The 20418-nt window shown below is 36.2% G+C and overlaps 1 protein-coding gene across 7 annotated transcripts in view; it reads right to left on the reverse strand.

The window, feature by feature from the left end:
• Positions 1-20418, reverse strand: part of CCDC91 (coiled-coil domain containing 91) — a 332348-nt gene that overhangs the window by 241293 nt on the left and 70637 nt on the right. For 6 of the 7 annotated variants that reach the window (XR_003140462.3, XR_007406415.1, XR_007406414.1 and 3 more), the window contains exons 2-3: positions 9614-9656; positions 7450-7528 (exon numbers count right to left, since the gene is read on the reverse strand). Coding sequence is in view for 3 of the 7 variants with exons in the window: in XM_049102557.1 (XP_048958514.1) it covers positions 7450-7528; positions 9614-9643 (109 nt within the window). In the remaining 4 variants the exon portion in view is untranslated. Of the gene's footprint in view, positions 1-7449; positions 7529-9613; positions 9657-20418 lie in introns of those variants that run through there. The other variant, XM_035707418.2, reaches the window with a different exon arrangement.

The following is a 20418-nucleotide window of genomic DNA, read 5'->3' on the forward strand; positions in this document are numbered from 1 at the left end:
GTTGTCCTAGGTTTTCCTGGCCAGGAGAATGGAGAATGGAAAAACTGAACCATGAAATCAAAAAGGCATCTGTCTTCCAGGTTTCTCTCTGCCAATGTCTTGAGAAAAATGTTTGAACTTTCCTGTTGGCTTTGTATGCAAATAGCTCCAGATGCAAAGTGAACCACATCTAAGTTATTTGGTTCAACATCTGCTGGTCCAATTCCCATTATTCCTTCTAAAGGGTCGGCTTGTGACAGACAGTTTAGTTTGCCCTCTATATAAGCTGTTTTGAAGGAGCTAATTTGGATTAAAGTATCTATCTAGACCACTTGCTTTTCTCTTTGATGGTCAATGCATTCTAATGTGGTTCTGTGCAGTGCTACAAGTAACCTAGAAACATATTGGAAAGGACAGTATTCAAGGTTTCGCCTCCCACCTCGCCTTCTACACAATTTATATTTATACAGTCAAAAAGTAAAAAGCGAATAGTCATTTGCCTCTAAAACAGCACCACCCACATTGTACACAATGGCAACGTGACAACACTTTCTGACCTAATGTTCTTTTCATGAAACCTCTATCAAATATTTGATGCTAAAGTTATTGATAAAAGCATTTACCAATATTAACAATGCATTTTATGAAACATTCAGTCATTTGAGATGACGATTTTCATATGCATCACTGAAAATGGAATAAGGTCCATAGCACATGCCACTTAGTATCTGATACATGGTATACTTTCAAACATTTGATAAATGAGTGAATTAGTGAATAAATGAACAACAACAACAAATCTAAAGAATTAAATTGGGGATCCCTGGGTGGCTCAGCAGTTTGGCACCTGCCTTTGGCTCAGGGTGTGATCCTGGGAACTCAGGATCGAGTCCCGCATCCAGCTCCCTGCATGGAGCCTGCTTCTCCCTCTGCCTGTGTCTCTGCTCCTCTCTCTCTCTCTCTGTGTCTCTCATGAATAAACAAATAAAATCTTAAGAAAAAAAAAAGAAATTAAATAAATCCCATGGATTCTGAAACTCGGGGTCTGGTACAACCAGAAAGCAATAAAAAAACATACTGAGGAGCACCTGGGTGGCTCAATGGTTCAGCGTCTGCCTTTGGCTCAGGTGGGGATTCTGGGGTTCTGGGAAAAAGTCCCACAACTGCCTATGTCTCTGCCTTTCTGTCTGTGTCTCTTATGAATAAATAAATAAAATCTTTAAAAAAAAAAGAAAAAACACATACTGAACCCAAAACAAAGACTAGAAGTCCAATGTTCTTAAAATATATAAGGTCAAGTAGAGAAAGTCCTTCCTTCAAGAGGATACAGTAGAGAGGACAAATTGCACTACAAGATAAAAATGAGGAAAAGAGAAGAAATCAGAATATCCATCTATGTATATATGTCTATATTCTGATACATATATATGCATTTATCAGTGTGTGTGTATACATATATATATGTATCTCAGATGATAAACATTCACTTTGAAAATGTAGCTTACTAAAAAGGAGAACATTACCAGTCTCATAAAAATGTTGAGAATGATTTCAAAAAAATCAAAAGATCTCTTAGCCTTAGCAAAAGAAAAAAATTCTCTTTCTAAAAAGTACAGTTCTGGGATCCCTGGGTGGCGCAGCGGTTTGGCGCCTGCCTTTGGCCCAGGGCGCGATCCTGGAGATCCGGGATCGAATCCCACATCGGGCTCCGGTGCATGGAGCCTGCTTCTCCCTCTGCCTGTGTCTCTGCCTCTCAATCTCTCTCTGTGACTATCATAAATAAATAAAAAAAATAAAAATAAAATAAAAAAATAAAAAAATAAAAAGTACAGTTCTATGATTAGTTAAGTCAAAACTTTCTGATATTATATGTATGCAAAATCTGGAGTGATTTTCCTTTACAAAAATAAATAAGAAAAATAAGTAAAAGAACTGGATATTACCATCATTGCTTCTAGACTCTAATATTTTTTAACTAAAATTTAGTCTAACCTCTACTGTCCTCTACTGTTACCTGCTGACACACAATAGGACCAGGTAAGAAATCAGGGGGGAAAAAAAGAGTAATTAATACAGCTGTTCTATCTTTCTGCAAATCTGTGACTACTCTTGTTAATCATTATTTCCAGATCATTTGTCTGTATTGGGAGTGACCAGGAAAGTTAACTGAAGCCTGGAGTATAGTTTCTTTGCCATGTTTGAATAATTATCTAAGATTTCCAAGATTACTATACTTTTTTTCTTAAGATTTTATTTATTTATTTTACAGAGAGAGAGCACAAGCAGAGGGAGCTGGAGAGGGAAAGGGAGAAGTGGACTCCCCACTAAGCAGGGAGCCTGATGTAGGGCTTGATCCCAGGATCTTGAGATCATGACCTGAGCCAAAGGCAGACATTTAACTGACTGAGCCACCCAGGCTCCCCTAAGATTACTACAGTTTTTAAGGCAAGTTTAGGTTTACCTTCCTCTACCTTGTGACTGAAAGACTATTTAATTACCTCCAAAGAATTAAAAATAATTAAAGAGTTACTGTTATTGAATCACGATATTGTCCACTTGAAACTAATAAACACTGTATGCTAACAAATTAAAATAAAAACATCTTTTAAAAAGAGTTACTTTTGAAAACAAATCTGTTCTACTAATCATTAAGAAATAATTACTGAGTACTGTTCATTAACAAGGCACCATGTTATACTAAGTACTTAGGATGCACAAGAGTTTAAAACACAATCTCTACCCAAGAAGGTTTAGACTAAAGTAAACATGTAGAGACAGCAGTCATACTGATAAAATATTTTGAAAAATATAAATTAGTACACCCATGTTTATAGCAGCATTATTTACAATAGTCAAAGGAAGCAACTCAAGTGTCCACTGATGGATTAATGAATAAAAAATGTGGTTTGTACATACAGTGGAATGTTATTCAGGCTTAAAAAGGAAAGACATTCTGACACATGCTACAAAATGGATGAAACCTGTGGACATTAAGCTGAGTGAAATAAGCCAGTCCTAAAAGACAAATACTGTATGATTCTACTTATATGAGTTGTCTAGAACAGACAGAAAGTGGAATGGTAGCTGCCAGGGGCTGGGGCAGGGAAGGGTATATAGGTAGTTATTTTTTAATAGCTATAGAGGTTCACCTATACAAGATGAAAATGTTCTTGTATTCAAGAGATTGGAGATTGGTTGCACACCAATGTGAATATACTTAATAATACTGAACTATATACTTTAAAATGATTAATATGGTAAATTGTATATGTTATTTTACTACAATTTAAAATATTAGCCAAAGTGCCAAGCAAATGATGCAAAACAAAAAAAGATACAGTTCAAAAGAAAGAGCAGTCATGAGACACGGATTCAGCAGTTATGAGACATGGATTCAGAATGCTCTATGCCCTGTTTTGAAAGAAAAATGAGACTCTAGCAGATAGGAGATAAAGGAAAGTACTACAATCAGAGCAATAGCAAAGTGATAGAACAGACATCATCAAGAACAAAATGTGGATCATAATTTGCCCACAGGCTTCAAAAACAATAACCGTGAAAGGTAAACTAGAAGGAAAGGCTATGAAACAGAAAATGCCCGATAAAGGCAATTGTTCTCACTGAGTATCTTTCACTAAGATAAAATAATAATTACCACATTTTTACTAAAAGTAAAGGCAGGAGTAAAAATAAATTGATAACTTTATAGTCACTCGTCTCTTGCTTATATTCTCCAACTGCCATGATGATGATGGAAGTGTGGAGATATATTTTATAAGTTAGATGCCATACACTGATGAGATGTGGGCTTACAGATAATAGCTTATATACAGAACCAACATGTGCATTTCATTTATTCTGACTGGCAACTTTTTAATATCATCATCAGCTCTGCACAGAAACTAGCATGCTAAAAAGCCCCACTATGTAAATGATGCTAATATTACACGGAGATGCATGCTCAACCCCATTCATTAACAGTATTGTAGGCTACAAACGGACATTGTTTATAAGATAAATTAATTATCCCAGCTGCTATTATGAAATCATCCTCCAACTGTCAGCCCTGTAGCAAGATGATCATTAAGCCACACTAAGCCTTCTACATTCTTTACTTAAAATCTTTTATCCTAAACCCAAAAATGAAAACTTCTATTCTCCCCCATGTACTTTAAAATCTTAAACCAAATATTTCTGAGTAATCTTCTAGAATTTTAAGCTGTGGTAAAACTTCGTTAATAATCATCTCTTTTAAAAATATTTTTCATATAGATCACAAACTGTTAGGGTGTAGATGGAAAACCAGACAAAAGGAGAATATTAGTCTTTTCTTAAACTGAAAAGAATGTACTTTAGATCTCTTAAAGCTTCCTATTTTCTCCGAACTTTAGTGTGGAAATGATTACATTGGGCAGCCCTGGTGGCTCAGTGGTTTAGCGCCACCTTCGGCCCAAGGCGTGATCCTGGGAACCCAGGATCCAGTGCCGCGTGCGTCCGGCTCCCTGCATGAAGCCTGCTTCTCTCTCTGCCTGTGTCTCTGCCTCTCTCGCTCTGTGTCTCTATGAATAAACAGATAAAATCTTTAAAAAAAATGATTATATTGTTACACTAATTAGGTTCAGATCACTCTATTCTAAAGAGCTTCTGGATACCTGCATTAGTGCGGACTTCTGCAGTAAGCAGAGGAAGAGAATTTTCAACAAAAGAGAAAGACTACTTGGCTGAGCCAACATCTACCATGTCTTAACTTCAGCTCTTGGCCAGATGAGTTTATCTCTACTTCCGCAAGTTGCTGAGGAAATTCAGGAAAAGTACTTTCATCAGGTCTGATTTTTTAAAAGTGAGGGAGTAACTGGGTGTGCTGTCTGTGTGTACATACATGCACACTAAAGGAGCTGTCCTTTAATTCTAATTAGGTTTTGAGGGCTTGACCTTCAAATATATATACATATATATGACATATAATCTTTACTCTTGGAGAACAGGAATTAGATAATCTGTCCACAATATACAATTCTTTAATACACTGATATGATACTTATAGGAAAACAGATTCTGTTTTTGCTTTCACACAAAGTAAAGAAGTACAATTTGGCTTCAACTTCCAATCTACTGAAACCTTTTCCTTAAAAGCCATTTCTGACTGCAATCTCACTAACCTCTCTTACATACAGCCATTGACACCAGCGACCATACCTTCTTTGAAATGTTCTACTCCTGATGCCTACCCCATACTCTCTTTATCGCTCAATCTTCCTGTGTCTTTCTCTTCCTCTTGTTCCCTAATTACAGACATCCAAATTTATCTACTTAACTCTATTCTCTTTACATACTGTTTCCCCCAGTAATCTCCTACAACTACAACTGTCCCATCTATGAGAAAACTCCCAAACCACGAACTCTAGCCTTAATCCTTCTCCTGAACTGTAGGTACCTTAAATATATAAGTCTAAGATAAATTCATTAGGCTTATGCTGTCTCAAACCAACTTTCTAAAATCCTCTATTTCTGTTCAAGGTAATACCACTCCTTCAGAATCAAGGCTTGAAACCTCAAAAATCAATTATGACTCCTCCCTAACCTTTACATACAGGCAGCCAGACAGCCGGCTAATGTTTTTTTTTTCCCCAAAAAAACCCCAGTTAACTTAAAAAAGACCTAAAATATAATCTGAAAGACTAGATTTTATTCCTAAACATATTTATCTGTATCAAACTCCAAAACTTTCATAACCCATCATTTTTGTCAACTGTACAATAGATAATACTGTAACTGCCCTATCCACTTTACAATCGAAAACCCTAAACCATCATATAAATATCATTATTCCAACCTTCCTATTAATTTTCCTTGCCACCCTAGTTGTCTTTCATTCAGTTATTCCTTCTTTTTTAAAAAGATTTATTTGTTTGAGAGAGAGACAGAGAGAGAGAGCCAGCACGTGTGTTTACAAGTGGGAGAAGGGTCAAGAGAGAGAATCTCAAGCAGACTACCTGCTGAGTGCGGAGCCAGAAGCTGGGCTGATCTCACAACCCATGAGATCAGGACCTGAGCTGAAACCAAGAGTCAGACGACAGTTAACTGAGCCATCCAGGCTCCCTTCATTCTTTTTTTTCTTTAATTATTCTTTCTTACTAATTATTATTCAGTAAGTATAAATACTTACTGAGAACTAACTATAAGCTATGCACTATGCTCGGCATTTAAGACATAACAAGGAGACAAAGAGATAGATATACTGCCTAATCCCACAAAATTTACAGCCTAAAATGCAGTCAGAAGATAGATGCAGAGAGACAAGGGAGGGTTCTCTGGGAAGGCTTCCCAGAAAAAGACATATTAAAGCAAAAAGCAGCACATAAAACAAATAGCAGTTAGTATAATAAGAGAGCGGGAGAGAGTAGCGGTGGGAAACAAGGTGAGAAATTCCAGGCAAAGGAAACCACATACATAAATTCCTTAAACAAGAATGAACATCCTAATTATGTCATCCTCTTTCCCACATTTACATCTTTCTTTCATTTCTTTTTCTCCCTTCAAAATCTCTTCCCATTCTCCCATCTCTGTCTACTGAAATCATTAACATCCTTCAAAGCCTAGATCAATAACATACACCCAGCTTCAAGGATAGTACTTGACTCATACCAGGCATGAAATAAACATTTGCTAAATGAATGGATGATGAAATCATCATTCTTCCCAAATCACAAATCTGCTTCATATTACAAGTATGTATGTGTCTGCCCTATCTTCCCTTGAAGTAAAGGATACATTCCCATAGCACCTAATGCATAATAAGCACTGGAAAAATATTTGCAGGATGAATAACTCTAATAATCTAAGACTAAGCAGAGCTGTTAAAGGATACTTTCATCTTCTACTTCTAACTTTACAATGATTTGGCAGAATAAAAAGTCTACAAAATTCAAAATATTTATACATGAATTATATTAATGTTGAATATTAGGTCTCCTATAAAATATCTCTGATAATGGAATTTATTTTTGCATTCAACTTCTTAGACAGCTAAATTTTGATGTTTAATATTTTCTGAATGACTTTCCTGGAGGAAAAAAAAATTCTAAATTTAAACACTGGTAAAGATGTTAAATTACTTTAGAATATTTTTAGAACCTAAGAAAAAGGAGTCTTTTTAATTAACCAACTAAACAGCCTAAAAATATTATTTGGTATTTCATTTTCCTAAAACTAAGATGAATTAGGAAATGTAAATTATACTTTAATTTCATGTAATGTTCATGATATCATTTTTGGAATCATGCCTCAAGCCACACTGAGGAATTTGTTATGCAATTTATAATCTGTTATGAAAAAAAACCTAAATTAAATCTGGGTCATTCCATTTTTCAGATCAAAGAAGGCCAAGTAAAAAAGTAAAATGAGGCTTTCAAAGAAAAGGCAAAGTGTTAAATAAGAAAAAAAAAATTCAAGTTACTGCATAGTAGTCACCTGTAGGAAAAGCAGCCCAAGGAATGGCAGGAGATGTAGTTTGGGTTTCACCATTTCCACCATCAAAAATCTCTGCAGCCTAGAAAAAAAGGCAAATTTATTTTACTTTTTAGATAAAAAGTAAAAATGCTATTTAAGCAATCAAGCCTTCCAGTCCCACAAGCATATTCTGTGATATATCACACATTTTCAAATTCCCTCCAAATACTCAATTGCTTTTCAGTCTTCATAGTTAGCACCCCAACCACTATTCACTACCCCCCAGTATGCAAGCTCTATTATTTTTAAATAAAAATCTCCCTTCCTAACTAAAATATATCAACTGCAAATGAAAATTTTCTTTTGTATATTCTAGTCACATTTTCACTTGCAAACTTTTTTATATCTAAGTACTCTAAATATATATTTTTCATTAATTAGCCCAAGACCTAATAGAGATCAATTTAAGGAAATAGGATTCATCTATATTCTTCAATAATCTACCAGGTGGGCTTACTAGCATTCAACATTCAGAGAATTCCTAAAACTGGTGTTCTAAATTAACAAGCCTTCCCACTAAATAATTTTAAAAGTAAGGGACAATTACTGAATGTTGAGTTTGTGGGTAAGAGTTTTCTCTGTCTCTTAATTGTCTAGATCACAGCAAAATCATTACTAAGAAAAAGAACCAGAATTTCAATTTGGATTCTGTACCGAGTTGTCAACCAAAAAGAAGTCAACTGAGGCATCTGCCACACAAGCTAAGTGATGAAGAATATCGTAACTATTAAGAATATCGTAACTATTATCTATAAACTATGAAAAATGAACATGGTTTATACAATCAAGGATGGACAGCTTCCATATTTCTACAACCAGATGTAAAAAAGAAACCTAATAACCAATTAAACTGGAATAATTGGTTAACACTGTAAATATGTAATACTGAAAGGAATAGATCCATTGACTATAACACTGAAGTAAAATTTTACTCTGAGGAAAACTACCCACTCTATTTTTTTCTGATATAATAAACCAACCATGGTTTAAGTAAAGGAAGACTGTATTAAGTTTTAATCTTCAAATAACTGACACCTTGTAAACAATAAACTAAAACATGTATTATCCTCTAAATCAATGAATTTTAACAAAATTTTAAATGCTACATTTCAGTAACAGAAGATTTAATCACCCAACAAAATCAAAACATTTAAGAAAATGCAAAAAACATACAAATGTGCTACACAAAAACCAGTTTTAGATGAAATGCACAAAACAGTTATGTCCATATTGACAGATATTGTAGATCAATGGACAAGAAAATGATCCTAATCTGAAAAACCTCACACCATTCTTTCATGATATTCAGAATACTGAATATATACTTAATATCTTGTTTCTCCTATTAATATCATTAATTAAACTCCTTATTTTTAATAAGCAATCCTTTTTTTTACCAAATCCCAAACTAGGTAAAAGTTTTATTAAAAAAGAAAAAAAAAAATCACAGAGCTCATTTGGTAATTCCAGGACTTGAGCTCAGGCATCCTGACTCCTAATCCAGAGATTTTCCTGCAAGACTATACTGGCTCCATAAAAATAACTGGGTTACAAAATATTTCAATAAAATGAACACACACTGAAAAGGATTAAGGAAAAGACAGGGCTTCTTCAGCTAACAATTTCCACTTACAAAGCAAGCAACTTAAACCTGAGAGAATAATCTAACAACACAAACATACTAATTAGCTCTTTAAGCCACCAAGATGCTATGAAGTTAATACACTAAATCAACTCATTACAGGTATAAACATGAAAATATATGACAGATTTGCAATACTCATCCTTCATCCCACAAGTATTTCCTAATAGACATGTATCCCAGCAAAATCATCAGTTGACAATTCTTAAAACATCTCTAATGCTTCCACTAGTAGCATTTAATTACCTCAATTTAAAACATTCTGTGGGCACAACCATAGGTTCAATAATAATTAGCTTTACCTTTCAAAGGGATACAATTTTCCTTGATTTCATTTTTTATTCCAGTGTTACATTAAAAATGATCAAAAATGATCATGAATACCAATGATAAATAATACATCTTCAAAATAGTATACTCCATTATAACCCCACAAAGTTAAAGCAATTACATAAGCAAGATAAGGTAAGTAATTGCACATACCTCAAAACCACCAAAATCATCATCATCCATTCTTCAAGTGCACCTGAAAAATACCAGAACACATTGAAAGAAGCCCACACGCACATTTATGTCAAAACATTTTCCTGACTTAAATGTACATTTTGACTTGTAAAATTAAAACTATTTCATTTAGGTTAAAAAAAAATCTACTTTTTCTAACTATATTGGTATGCATTTTTTAATGCAAAAAGACTGGTGTTTTTTTGGCAAAATTAGCCATTCGGGCAAAATTAGCAATTTCTGTGACTTTTTCAGCAACCATGTATTTTGCCATTTTGTGTTAAGATGCCAGGAGTGGAAAAAATATTCTTTTACATTTTAATTTGCTTTTCCCAAATTGGCGCTAGGGCTCAATTCAATAATGCTTCCTGCTTTTTGCATCTATTCCTCAGTTGTCTGGCAACATCAGCACAAACTCCACTAAGAACAGGACTGTGGTGAATTTTTGGAAATCTGTCCCCTACCACAAAGGTTCTTCCCTCGGTTTCATGGCCGAGGTTGATTTAGATTTTCAAAATTGATCAGCATTTTTGAGCTGTGGCCACAACTTCTGGAGCATTTTGATATGTGTATTTTTAGCTGAAACTGCTTTGCACTTTTGGAAAAATGTGGAGCAAGTTACTAGGCTGATCAAGATAAATCAAGTCATGTATTCATGGGAGACCAGGGAAGAGAAAAACACAAGTGAATATCCTGAATTCCTCTCTTTACAGTTAAACTATGTAGGAGACAAGCAGTAAGAATACATGCTTTATTTTATCCTTAATGGTTCTCATAAAAATGGAAGGACAAAACCATTACCTGGACTCTAAAAAGAAGAAAAAGAAAAAGCTTTTATCTAACAAACTATTTAAAAAAAAAAAAAAAAAACCTGGGAAAGTAAAAGTAATAGATGGTTTACATTTAAACAAAAAAATAAATTCACAATGAGTTGTGAAACAGTAGCCACAAATAACACTGAAGTCAATAATAACTGATTTCTTTTTTTATCTTTCAAAAGTGAATGAATGTATCCAAATTATTAATTATAGTTTCCTTGACTCACTAATACAAGATGAACTTGGTTACAGGAAAACAATCTTCTCCAACTTCTTAAAAAACAGCTAAACAAATTAAACCATGTTAAGCAATAATCCTAAAGCATTTTCTAAGGCACTCTGCCTTAGACAAAGCAGTGACAAAGCAGTAGTCATCTATAGTGAGGCCTTTCCCTGTCAATGAAATTCATATTAATGCCTTCAAAAATAAAATTCAAAAACTTGTCAAATAAAAATAGTGAAACACATTCTCAAGGATTGTTTTGTTTTAATAAACAAAGAAAATTTATTTTTACAGAAACTCAGTAGGTAATGACACTAAAAGGAATATATGTAGACAGAAGGTACATATAAAAAGGAAGGACATTAACCAAAATGAGATACCACTGTTGTCACCATTACCTACAATTTAATAGTTTGATGAAAATGTTTGAAAAGATGTATTTCTCAAAAAAAATCAAAGCTAAGCAAGTTATCCACATACAACACTTAAAAAATATAAACCAGACTTTCAGAAACTTTTGATGGTGGTTAGTTTGAAATGGAATTCACATTAATTCTGTGTTGCAAGCAAACAGAAATCTGTATGTGATTATATTTTTCATGAAGAAATTATGAAATAAGAGTGATATGGATACTGAGAATTAACCAAGTCAAACTATAAACACTAAGTCTGTGTTTTCCACATGTATTTCATGAATCTCAGGAGACAATTAAAAACTATTTTTAGCTTCTACAGCACTGTATCCAAATAATACAGTTTCAAAAAAAATAGAATGTCTAGAGTAATGCTTCTACATGTTTTTGTAGATCACATCCCAATAAAATATTCGTGAGGTGCCAGAAAACTTGAAAACAAAAACAAATAGCCATGTTTAACAATCATGTCAGCTTGTTTGCCTGTGTTAATGAACCAAACACCATCACTTTCCTAAGTACTGATTTATTTAATTTTTTTTAAGATTTTATTTATTTATTCATGACAGACACAGAGAGAAAGGCAGAGACATAGGCAGAGGGGGAAGCAGGCTTCCTGTGGGGAGCCCAATGCAGGACTCAATCCCAGGACTCTACGATCACCACCTGAGCCAAAGACAGATGCTCAACCACTGAGTCACCCAGGTGCCCCCGAAGTGCTTACTTAACTCTACAAAAGAATACATCAATGTCATTAATGTTTTCTATATACCAGCAACATTTATATATTAAAAAGATGACAGTTTTCCTCTATTTTCAAAGAAATACTAACATATTTTAAAAGATAAATGTCTTGAGTTTCTTAAAATATATAATCAGGGAAATATTATTTTAAAGTTAACAATTTTCCAAATATTTTCGTTTCAAATCCTAGTATAGTTTGTTTCCTTCTGAACATACAAAGAGCAGGAGAAAGTTAAATTAACAGCATTCATTTGTAGAAATCAACTTCAATAAATACAAAAGATAAAAATCAGTTTTTAAAAGAAAATATAAGTGTGGTCTCCCTTATAGATTTAGTTACTGTAGCACATTTAAAACATTATATTACCTAAAATGCATATAAAAATTTTTTAGAATATTTCTAACACTTAATATTATACCCCATTAAACTCCAAATACAATACAGCAACACCAGATATACCTGTCATGTAAGTTATCGAGTCACAAGCCTGGCTAAAAAATTAGCAGATCATGTAGTTCATCATTTTGTGTCATGGTAGGAGGAAAGATGTATGATTCTTATGATTAGGTATCTACATGAAAGATTTCACAGTTTCTAGTTTAACAATTCTCAGACTTTATTATATCTGAATTTGATCTCTTCTGTTGCACTACTGTATTAAATCCCTCCTTAATTATTCTCAGTATTTAAAATATTGCTAATATTTTATAAGAAAAACATATATACAACACTTACAGTAACAAATTTTTATGAAGCTACTCTATAGAAGAGAGCACTCCAGATCCTCAAGGAATTACGGTCTGGGGAGGTGAGAAGGGAAGAGTGTAAGAAAACCATGCAAATTTTAAGAATATGAGCTATAAGGCAGCCTTAAGAAAGAAGAAAAAATGTCCAAGGTGGGAGGAAAGACTTTTAGATGGTGATATATCTGATTGGAGCATCATGAAATGCTTCAGGTGGGAGATATTTGAGATCTATTTCAACAGACCTAACAGAGAATTTTAAATGGCACATTAAGAACATGCATTTTATTAAAGACTTTTCTGAAAAGTTTTTTCCTAAAAAACAGCAAAGATTTATTTTTATTGTTTGCTTCTACATAAACACAGGATCAAAAAGAATGTGAAATGAGAAAACTGCAAAAAAAAATTTGAAAGCAAATACAAGGAAGATGAATCTAAAACTATCAACCGGAAAAATAAAAATCAATCACAATTACATCAAAGAATCCAAAAAAGGCTAGGAATGCATGGCAAATTGGATAAAGGTGACTCTCAAAAAAAAAGAGTGACAGATGTATATCCCAAGACCCCCTTCCAGAATCTGCACAAGAGGACAATGTACAGTTCTTCATCACAGCAGAAGACTGAAGGGTTTTTCCCTGGACAGGGTAAAGCTAAGGGTCTCCAGATTAGAAGACACTGAGACAGTTGGACTAAAAGTTGTATTAAATATTAAGACCTAATCTCCCAAACCTCTTTGATCACTTGACAACCAAACTGCCACCAGCTAGGTTTCAGCCTCTAGTCATCAGATTAGGATATTCTTCTTTGGTGAATCAAATCAACCCATGAAAAAGTACCCCATGAGAGACTCCACCAAAAAAATCAGTCAGTCACTTACTCAGGTAACACTACTTTGATCACCCTATCCACATGCACAGACTTTCTGATTTGCTCCTGATTTCAATAAGAGGACGAATAGTATAATGGCTAAAAGAAGACTATTGAGTCAGGGAGCCTAGATTCAAATTCTAGTTCTGCCACTTAACTGTTACATTGGCCAGATTACTTAAACACTGTATATACATCATTTTCCTCACCTGTCAAATAGGGATAGTAATACTACTACTACTGATAATAATATGGTAACTAGCAACTAAAATCTTTATGAAGATTAAATAAGTTAAAATAGATGAAGTACTTATAGCAGGGTCTGGCACATTCTAAGTATTGTACTAATATTTCTACTTTATTAGTGCTTCACTTTTATAAGGAAGCAGATGGCCAAAGACAATAAAAGACATGAAGGAAATATCTAACATAAGAAACAAGAGATCAGGCCAAAATAAGAGGAAAAAATGTGGAAAAAATAGACTCCACAAGAAAATTTTCAAAAAAATAAAAACTGTAACTACTACTTTCAGAGTCAACAACAGAATATAGTACATCCATGAAATAAGAACAGGAAGCCCTAATTTTTTTCTTGGGGTGGGGGGAGTAGAAATAGGGGTATGCACCAAGACTAAGGCCTTGAAAATGAAAATGAAAATGAAAATGATTACAGAAATGAAAATTTGCAGGGTGGGTAATAAAGCTGGGGAAATTTCCTTTAAAAAGAAGAGTATAAAAGAAAAGGAAATGGAAAGTCAGAGTAAAAACAGAAGAAAATTAAAAGATCTAGTCCCAAATATGCAATATCTAATAATCAGGAATTCTAGAAAGACAAAACAGAGAAAACAAAAGGGAAGATCATCAACAAAATAATTCAAGAAAATTTTCTAAATCTAAAGAATATGATTTCCATATTTAATGGTCTGTCAAGTATCCAAGACAGCAGAGCAGAAGAACAAAACCACACTGAAGCACAGTAGAGACAAAAAGAAGATCCTACAAGCTCCCAGAGAGATAAAACAGATTTTATACAAAGGATAAAGAATACAATGATATTAGACTTAACAAAACCACCACTAGAAGGTGAAGAACAATGGAACAATGCTTTTAAAATTGTAAGGGAAAATAATTAGCACATAGAACTCTATAGCTAGCCAAATCAACAAATAATTAATTTGTGGGAAGACTAAAGTCATATTCAAACTGCAAAATCCCCAAAAAATTTATTTCCCAATCTTTTTTAAAAAGTCATTGAGCGGGGGCACCTGGATGACTCACTGGTTGAGCATCTGCCTTTGGCTCAGGTCATGATCTCAGGGTCCTGGGATCAAGTCCCACATCCAGCTCCCTGCAGGGAGCCTGCTTCTCCCTCTGCCTATGTCTCTGCCTCTCTTTCTGTGTTTCTCATGAATAAATAAAATCTTTAAAAAAAAAAAATTATGGAGAGGTACCTGCAAGGCCCAGTCAGATAGGCATCCAACTCAATTTCAGGTCAGATCGTGATCTCAGGGTCATGAGATCAAGCCTCCCATCAGGCTCTGTACTCAGCACAGAGTCTGCTTGTTTCTCTCTCCCTCTCCCTCTGCCCCCCCTCCAACACACACACTTCCGCACTCTCTCTCTCTCTCAAATAAATAAATACAAAGAAAAAAAAAGTTATGGGGTAAACCAAGAGAGTAAGACACAAGGAAGAAGGGATTAGAAAATAGGTGATCTAACTAAAGTGAAAAGCAAAGGGAATTCTCCCAGAATAATGGTAAAGTGAGTTTCCAAGCTATTTGTATAGGAAGAATAGAGAACAATCCACCTAAATTAGCACAGATCAGAAAGCTCCTGGGAGAAGCATTCAAACAAATCAAATTAATAGACTACCTCACTATTTTGCCACATCATGAATAATGTTAAACTGGGGGGAAATTCAGAGTTGAATTAGTGATTAAAACATTAGCCCCTCCCCATAAATAAATAAATAAATAAATAACATTAGCCAAATGAAAACAGAGAGAAAATAATATGTTAGATAGGAAAACTTTTTTAAAAGATTTTATTTATTTATTTACTCATGAGAGACACAGACACAGAGAGATAGAGAGACAGAGAGAAAGAGGCAGAGACACACACAGGCAGAGGGAGAAGCAGGCTCCATGCAGGAAGCCTGACGCGGACTCGATCCTGGAACCCCATGATCACGACCTGAGTCGAAGGCAGACTGTCAACCACTGAGACACCCAGACTTTCTGTTAGACAGGAAAACTATTCATTATTGCATTACTAGATTTTTTAGCTGCAAATACTATTTACATAGCAATAGTGATGAATAACTCCTGCACCAAAATTATAATAAAACCATATTAGAATGGTAAGAGAAAGAAGTATATGGTATGGGTGATAGAGGGGGTGGTGAAAGACAGCTAAAGCTTCATCTTCCATATTGGAAAGTCAATGGATATGAAAGTGAAAAATCAAGAAGCAGTGATAACAAACATGTTTAGGGATACACTGATAAACACTAAAAAAATCAACTATATGTGCTAAACATCTTGCTTCTAGAAAACAAGAAACGTAGAGGCTAAAAAAGAAGGGCAGGGATGGCTGTGTTTCACAGCAAGTGTTTACAACTTTAAACTGTCGGCACATATAAATAATTTCTTTAATGATAGTATTAAAAAACATCATGACATAATGAGCCAACCATCTACCCTTTCTATCAAAATATTCAGGAAAAAAAAACCCACGGAAAGTTTTTATTTTTAACACAACTATAAACAAAGTCTTAAATGTTTTAAATTTGTATTTTGCCAGTGAAAAAATTAAAATTTTTCATATTAGTCTCCTTTATAACATTTATGTATTAACATTTATTACAAGTATTTATACAAAATGTAAAAGTGTATCTCAAACACCAAAGTTGCTAAAAATGAAACAAAATGAAAAAAAATCTAAGAAAAAAAACACTTAGGGAAGGGACTTCAAAAAGTATGATCTCCAGAGATCATCCAGATTATTCAATCATCCCAAAGTGTCCTACTAGTTAACATTCCCTTAGCACTTAATTCAATCTCTATCCCATCCAAAAATCTACTGCCTTAACAACATCCTCATACTCCCAATATTTTTCCATTTGATTCAGTTTCATGCCATGTTTTCTAGAAGCAATGGATGAAAAGCCACTAAGACTCTACTAATTTGAAGAGTCTAAATATACAAGATCAGAATCTCAGGCTTATCTATTCGAGAAAATTATTTCTTTACCTAGTTTTCTATAAGCTCTTCTGAGATACTGCAGGAACTATTTCTTTTACCTGTTCCTTTTGTTTGTTAAAGTTTTATTTATTTATTTGAGAGAGAGAGAGATACAGAGCATGAGTGGAGAAAGGCACAGAGGAAGAAGGAGAAACAGATTCCCTGCTGAGCAGGAAGCCCAACTCGGGACCCAATCCCAGGACCATGAGATTATGAGCGGAGCCAAAGACAGATGCTTACCAACTGAGCCAACCAGGCATCTCTTTTACCTACTTTTAACTCTCTAGCACCTTCAACTGAGCAGCACTTATTTCTCGAAGAAAAACATGGTGGAACTTGAGTAGTAGAGGATCAAGTTGTTAGAATTAAGGCATGAGTATTAAGTTGTTAGCACGAGCATGAGCATCAAGTTGTTAGCATTAAGGCATGAGCGTGAAGGCCCACATCTTAAAACAAATTATATTGCTACACTCCTCTCTCTTAAGTACTCAACTATTATTAGGGTTAATAATAATTTTGAAACTTGCCATGTAAAGCTGAATTACAAAATTATTGCTAAACTATAAATACTACTGCCAATGGCAAAATATCATCACAAGAAAATAACACATATATATTCACTACCTGAAAAATATTCTATTCATAAATGATCAGATAGGAAAACATCTCAACAACTAGTAATTCTAATAACCATTTCCTTTATATAATTTTCAACTGTACTATCAATTATGTTTTTGTCTTTCCCAGCCTTCATTCAGAAAATTTACAATTCCAGCAGAAAACAAGAAATAAAAATTGAAAAGCACTTACACTCATCAAACCCTTACCTATTTTCTAACCTCTCTAGTTACTTCTACCTCCTCCAAATTCTTCAGATGGATCTCTGATCCTGTCTCACTATCCTCTCCAAAGACTGGATTCACTCTCGTGATCTTAATGTTCTGCCCAAATTTTCCAAAATTAACCATCTCACTGGGTTGGGTCATATATTTCCAAGCAAATAATAATTTCCAAGCAATATTTGTTTATGGTTATCCTATTGTCAACTCAAAATTGTCACTGAATGAATTATATTCCTAATCTGGCAAAATCCTATCCTCAATGAATGCTAGGGGGCAGGTATATCACCTCATCTCACATTTTAAAAGAGGAGACAGAGGAAACACTAGATAGAAGGGAATAAGACTTAAGAAATACTACAATCTCCTGGCAACTGGGTGGGTGTCGGTTAAGCATCTGCCTTTGGTCAGGTAGGAATCTTAGGGTCCTGGAATTGAGCCCCAGAGCCCCATGTCTGGCTCCCTGCTCAGTGGGTAGTCTGCTTCTCCCTCTCCCTTTGCCCCTCCCCCTGCCAGGCTCATGCTCTCTATCTCTCAAATAAATAAAATCTTTAAAAAAAAAAAAAAGAAAGAAAGAAAAAAGAAATACTGCAGTCTCTTTCTCACTCTTCTTTATTTACCTTCCAGAGAAAAATAATAATACTGGTGAAGGGGGGAGGAGCAAGATGGCGGAAGAGTAGGGTCTCCAAATCACCTGTCTCCACCAAACTACCTAGAAAACCTTCAAATTATCCTGAAAATCTATGAATTCGGCCTGAGATTTAAAGAGAGACCAGCTGGAATGCTACAGTGAGAAGAGTTCGCGCTTCTATCAAGGTAGGAAGACGGGGAAAAAGAAGTAAAGAAACAAAGGCCTCCAAGGGGGAGGGGCCCCGCGAGGAGCCGGGCTGAGGCCGGGGCGAGTGTCCCCAGGACAGTAGAGCCCCGTCCCGGAGACGCAGGAGCTGCACCGACCTTCCCGGGGGAAAGGGGCTCGCAGGGACTTGGAGCAGGACCCAGGAGGGCGGGGATGCCCTCGGGCTCCCGGGGACAGTAACAGCAACTGCGCACCCAGGAGAGTGCGCCGAGCTCCCTAAGGGCTGCAGCGCGCACGGCGGGACCCGGCGGGACCCGGAGCAGCTGAAGGGGCTCGGGCGGCGGCTCCGCGGAGGGGGCTGCGCGGCCCCGGGAGCAGCTCGGAGGGGCTCGGGCAGAGGAAGAGGCTCCGTGCGGAGGGGGCTGCGCGGTTCCAGGAGCAGCTCGGAGGGGCTCGGGCGGCAGCTCCGCGGAGGGGGTTGCGCGGCCCGGGAGCTCGAATCCACCAGCGCAGGCCCCGTAGCACAGGGCGCCGGGACACAGCCCAGGATCCCGCCTCCCCCCGGGACAGGCAGAGGCCGGGAGGGCCCAGGACAGCGAGGACGCTCCTGCCCCAGCTGAGCACATCAGCGGCCCCGCCCCGGAGCCTCCAGGCCCTGCAGACGGAGTTCCTGCCGGAGCTGAATCCAGGTTTCCAGAGCTGCCCCGCCACTGGGGCTGTTCCTCCTGCGGCCTCACGGGGTAAACAACCCCACCGAGCCCTGCACCAGGCAGGGGCACAGCAGCTCCCCCAAGTGCTAACACCTGAAAATCAGCACAACAGGCCCCTCCCCCAGAACACCAGCTAGACGGACAACTTCCAGGAGAAGCCAAGGGACTTAAAGTACACAGAATCAGAAGATACTCCCCGGTGGTTCTTTTTTGTTTGTTTGTTTTTGTTTTTGTTTTTGTTTTGTTTTGCTTTTTGATTTGTTTCCTTCCCCCACCCCCTTTTTTTTCTCCTTTCTTTTTCTTTCTCTTTTTCTTCCTTTTTTTTTTCTTTTTCGTTTTTTTTTCTTTTTCTTCCCTTTTTTTTCTCTTTCTCTTTTCTTCCTTCTTTCTCTCCTCTCTTTTTCTCTTTTTCCCAATACAACTTGCTTTTGGCCACTCTGCACTGAGCAAAATGACTAGAAGGAAAACCTCACCTCAAAAGAAAGAATCAGAAACAGTCCTCTCTCCCACAGAGTTACAAAATCTGGATTACAATTCAATGTCAGAAAGCCAATTCAGAAGCACTATTATACAGCTACTGGTGGCTCTAGAAAAAAGTATAAAGGACTCAAGAGACTTCATGACTGCAGAATTTAGAGCTAATCAGGCAGAAATTAAAAATCAATTGAATGAGATGCAATCCAAACTAGAAGTCCTAACGACGAGGGTTAACGAGGTGGAAGAACGAGTGAGTGACCTAGAAGACAAGTTGATAGCAAAGAGGGAAACTGAGGAAAAGAGAGACAAACAATTAAAAGACCATGAAGATAGATTAAGGGAAATAAACGACAGCCTGAGGAAGAAAAACCTACGTTTAATTGGGGTTCCCGAGGGCGCCGAAAGGGACAGAGGGCCAGAATATGTATTTGAACAAATTCTAGCTGAAAACTTTCCTAATCTGGGAAGGGAAACAGGCATTCAGATCCAGGAAATAGAGAGATCCCCCCCTAAAATCAATAAAAACCGTTCAACACCTCGACATTTAATTGTGAAGCTTGCAAATTCCAAAGATAAGGAGAAGATCCTTAAAGCAGCAAGAGACAAGAAATCCCTGACTTTTATGGGGAGGAGTATTAGGGTAACAGCAGACCTCTCCACAGAGACCTGGCAGGCCAGAAAGGGCTGGCAGGATATATTCAGGGTCCTAAATGAGAAGAACATGCAACCAAGAATACTTTATCCAGCAAGGCTCTCATTCAAAATGGAAGGAGAGATAAAGAGCTTCCAAGACAGGCAGCAACTAAAAGAATATGTGACCTCCAAACCAGCTCTGCAAGAAATTTTAAGGGGGCCTCTTAAAATTCCCCTTTAAGAAGAAGTTCAGTGGAACAGTCCACAAAAACAA

This window comes from Canis lupus, chromosome 27 (genome assembly GCF_003254725.2).
Source record: "Canis lupus dingo isolate Sandy chromosome 27, ASM325472v2, whole genome shotgun sequence".
Classification (NCBI taxonomy): Eukaryota; Metazoa; Chordata; class Mammalia; order Carnivora; family Canidae; genus Canis; species Canis lupus.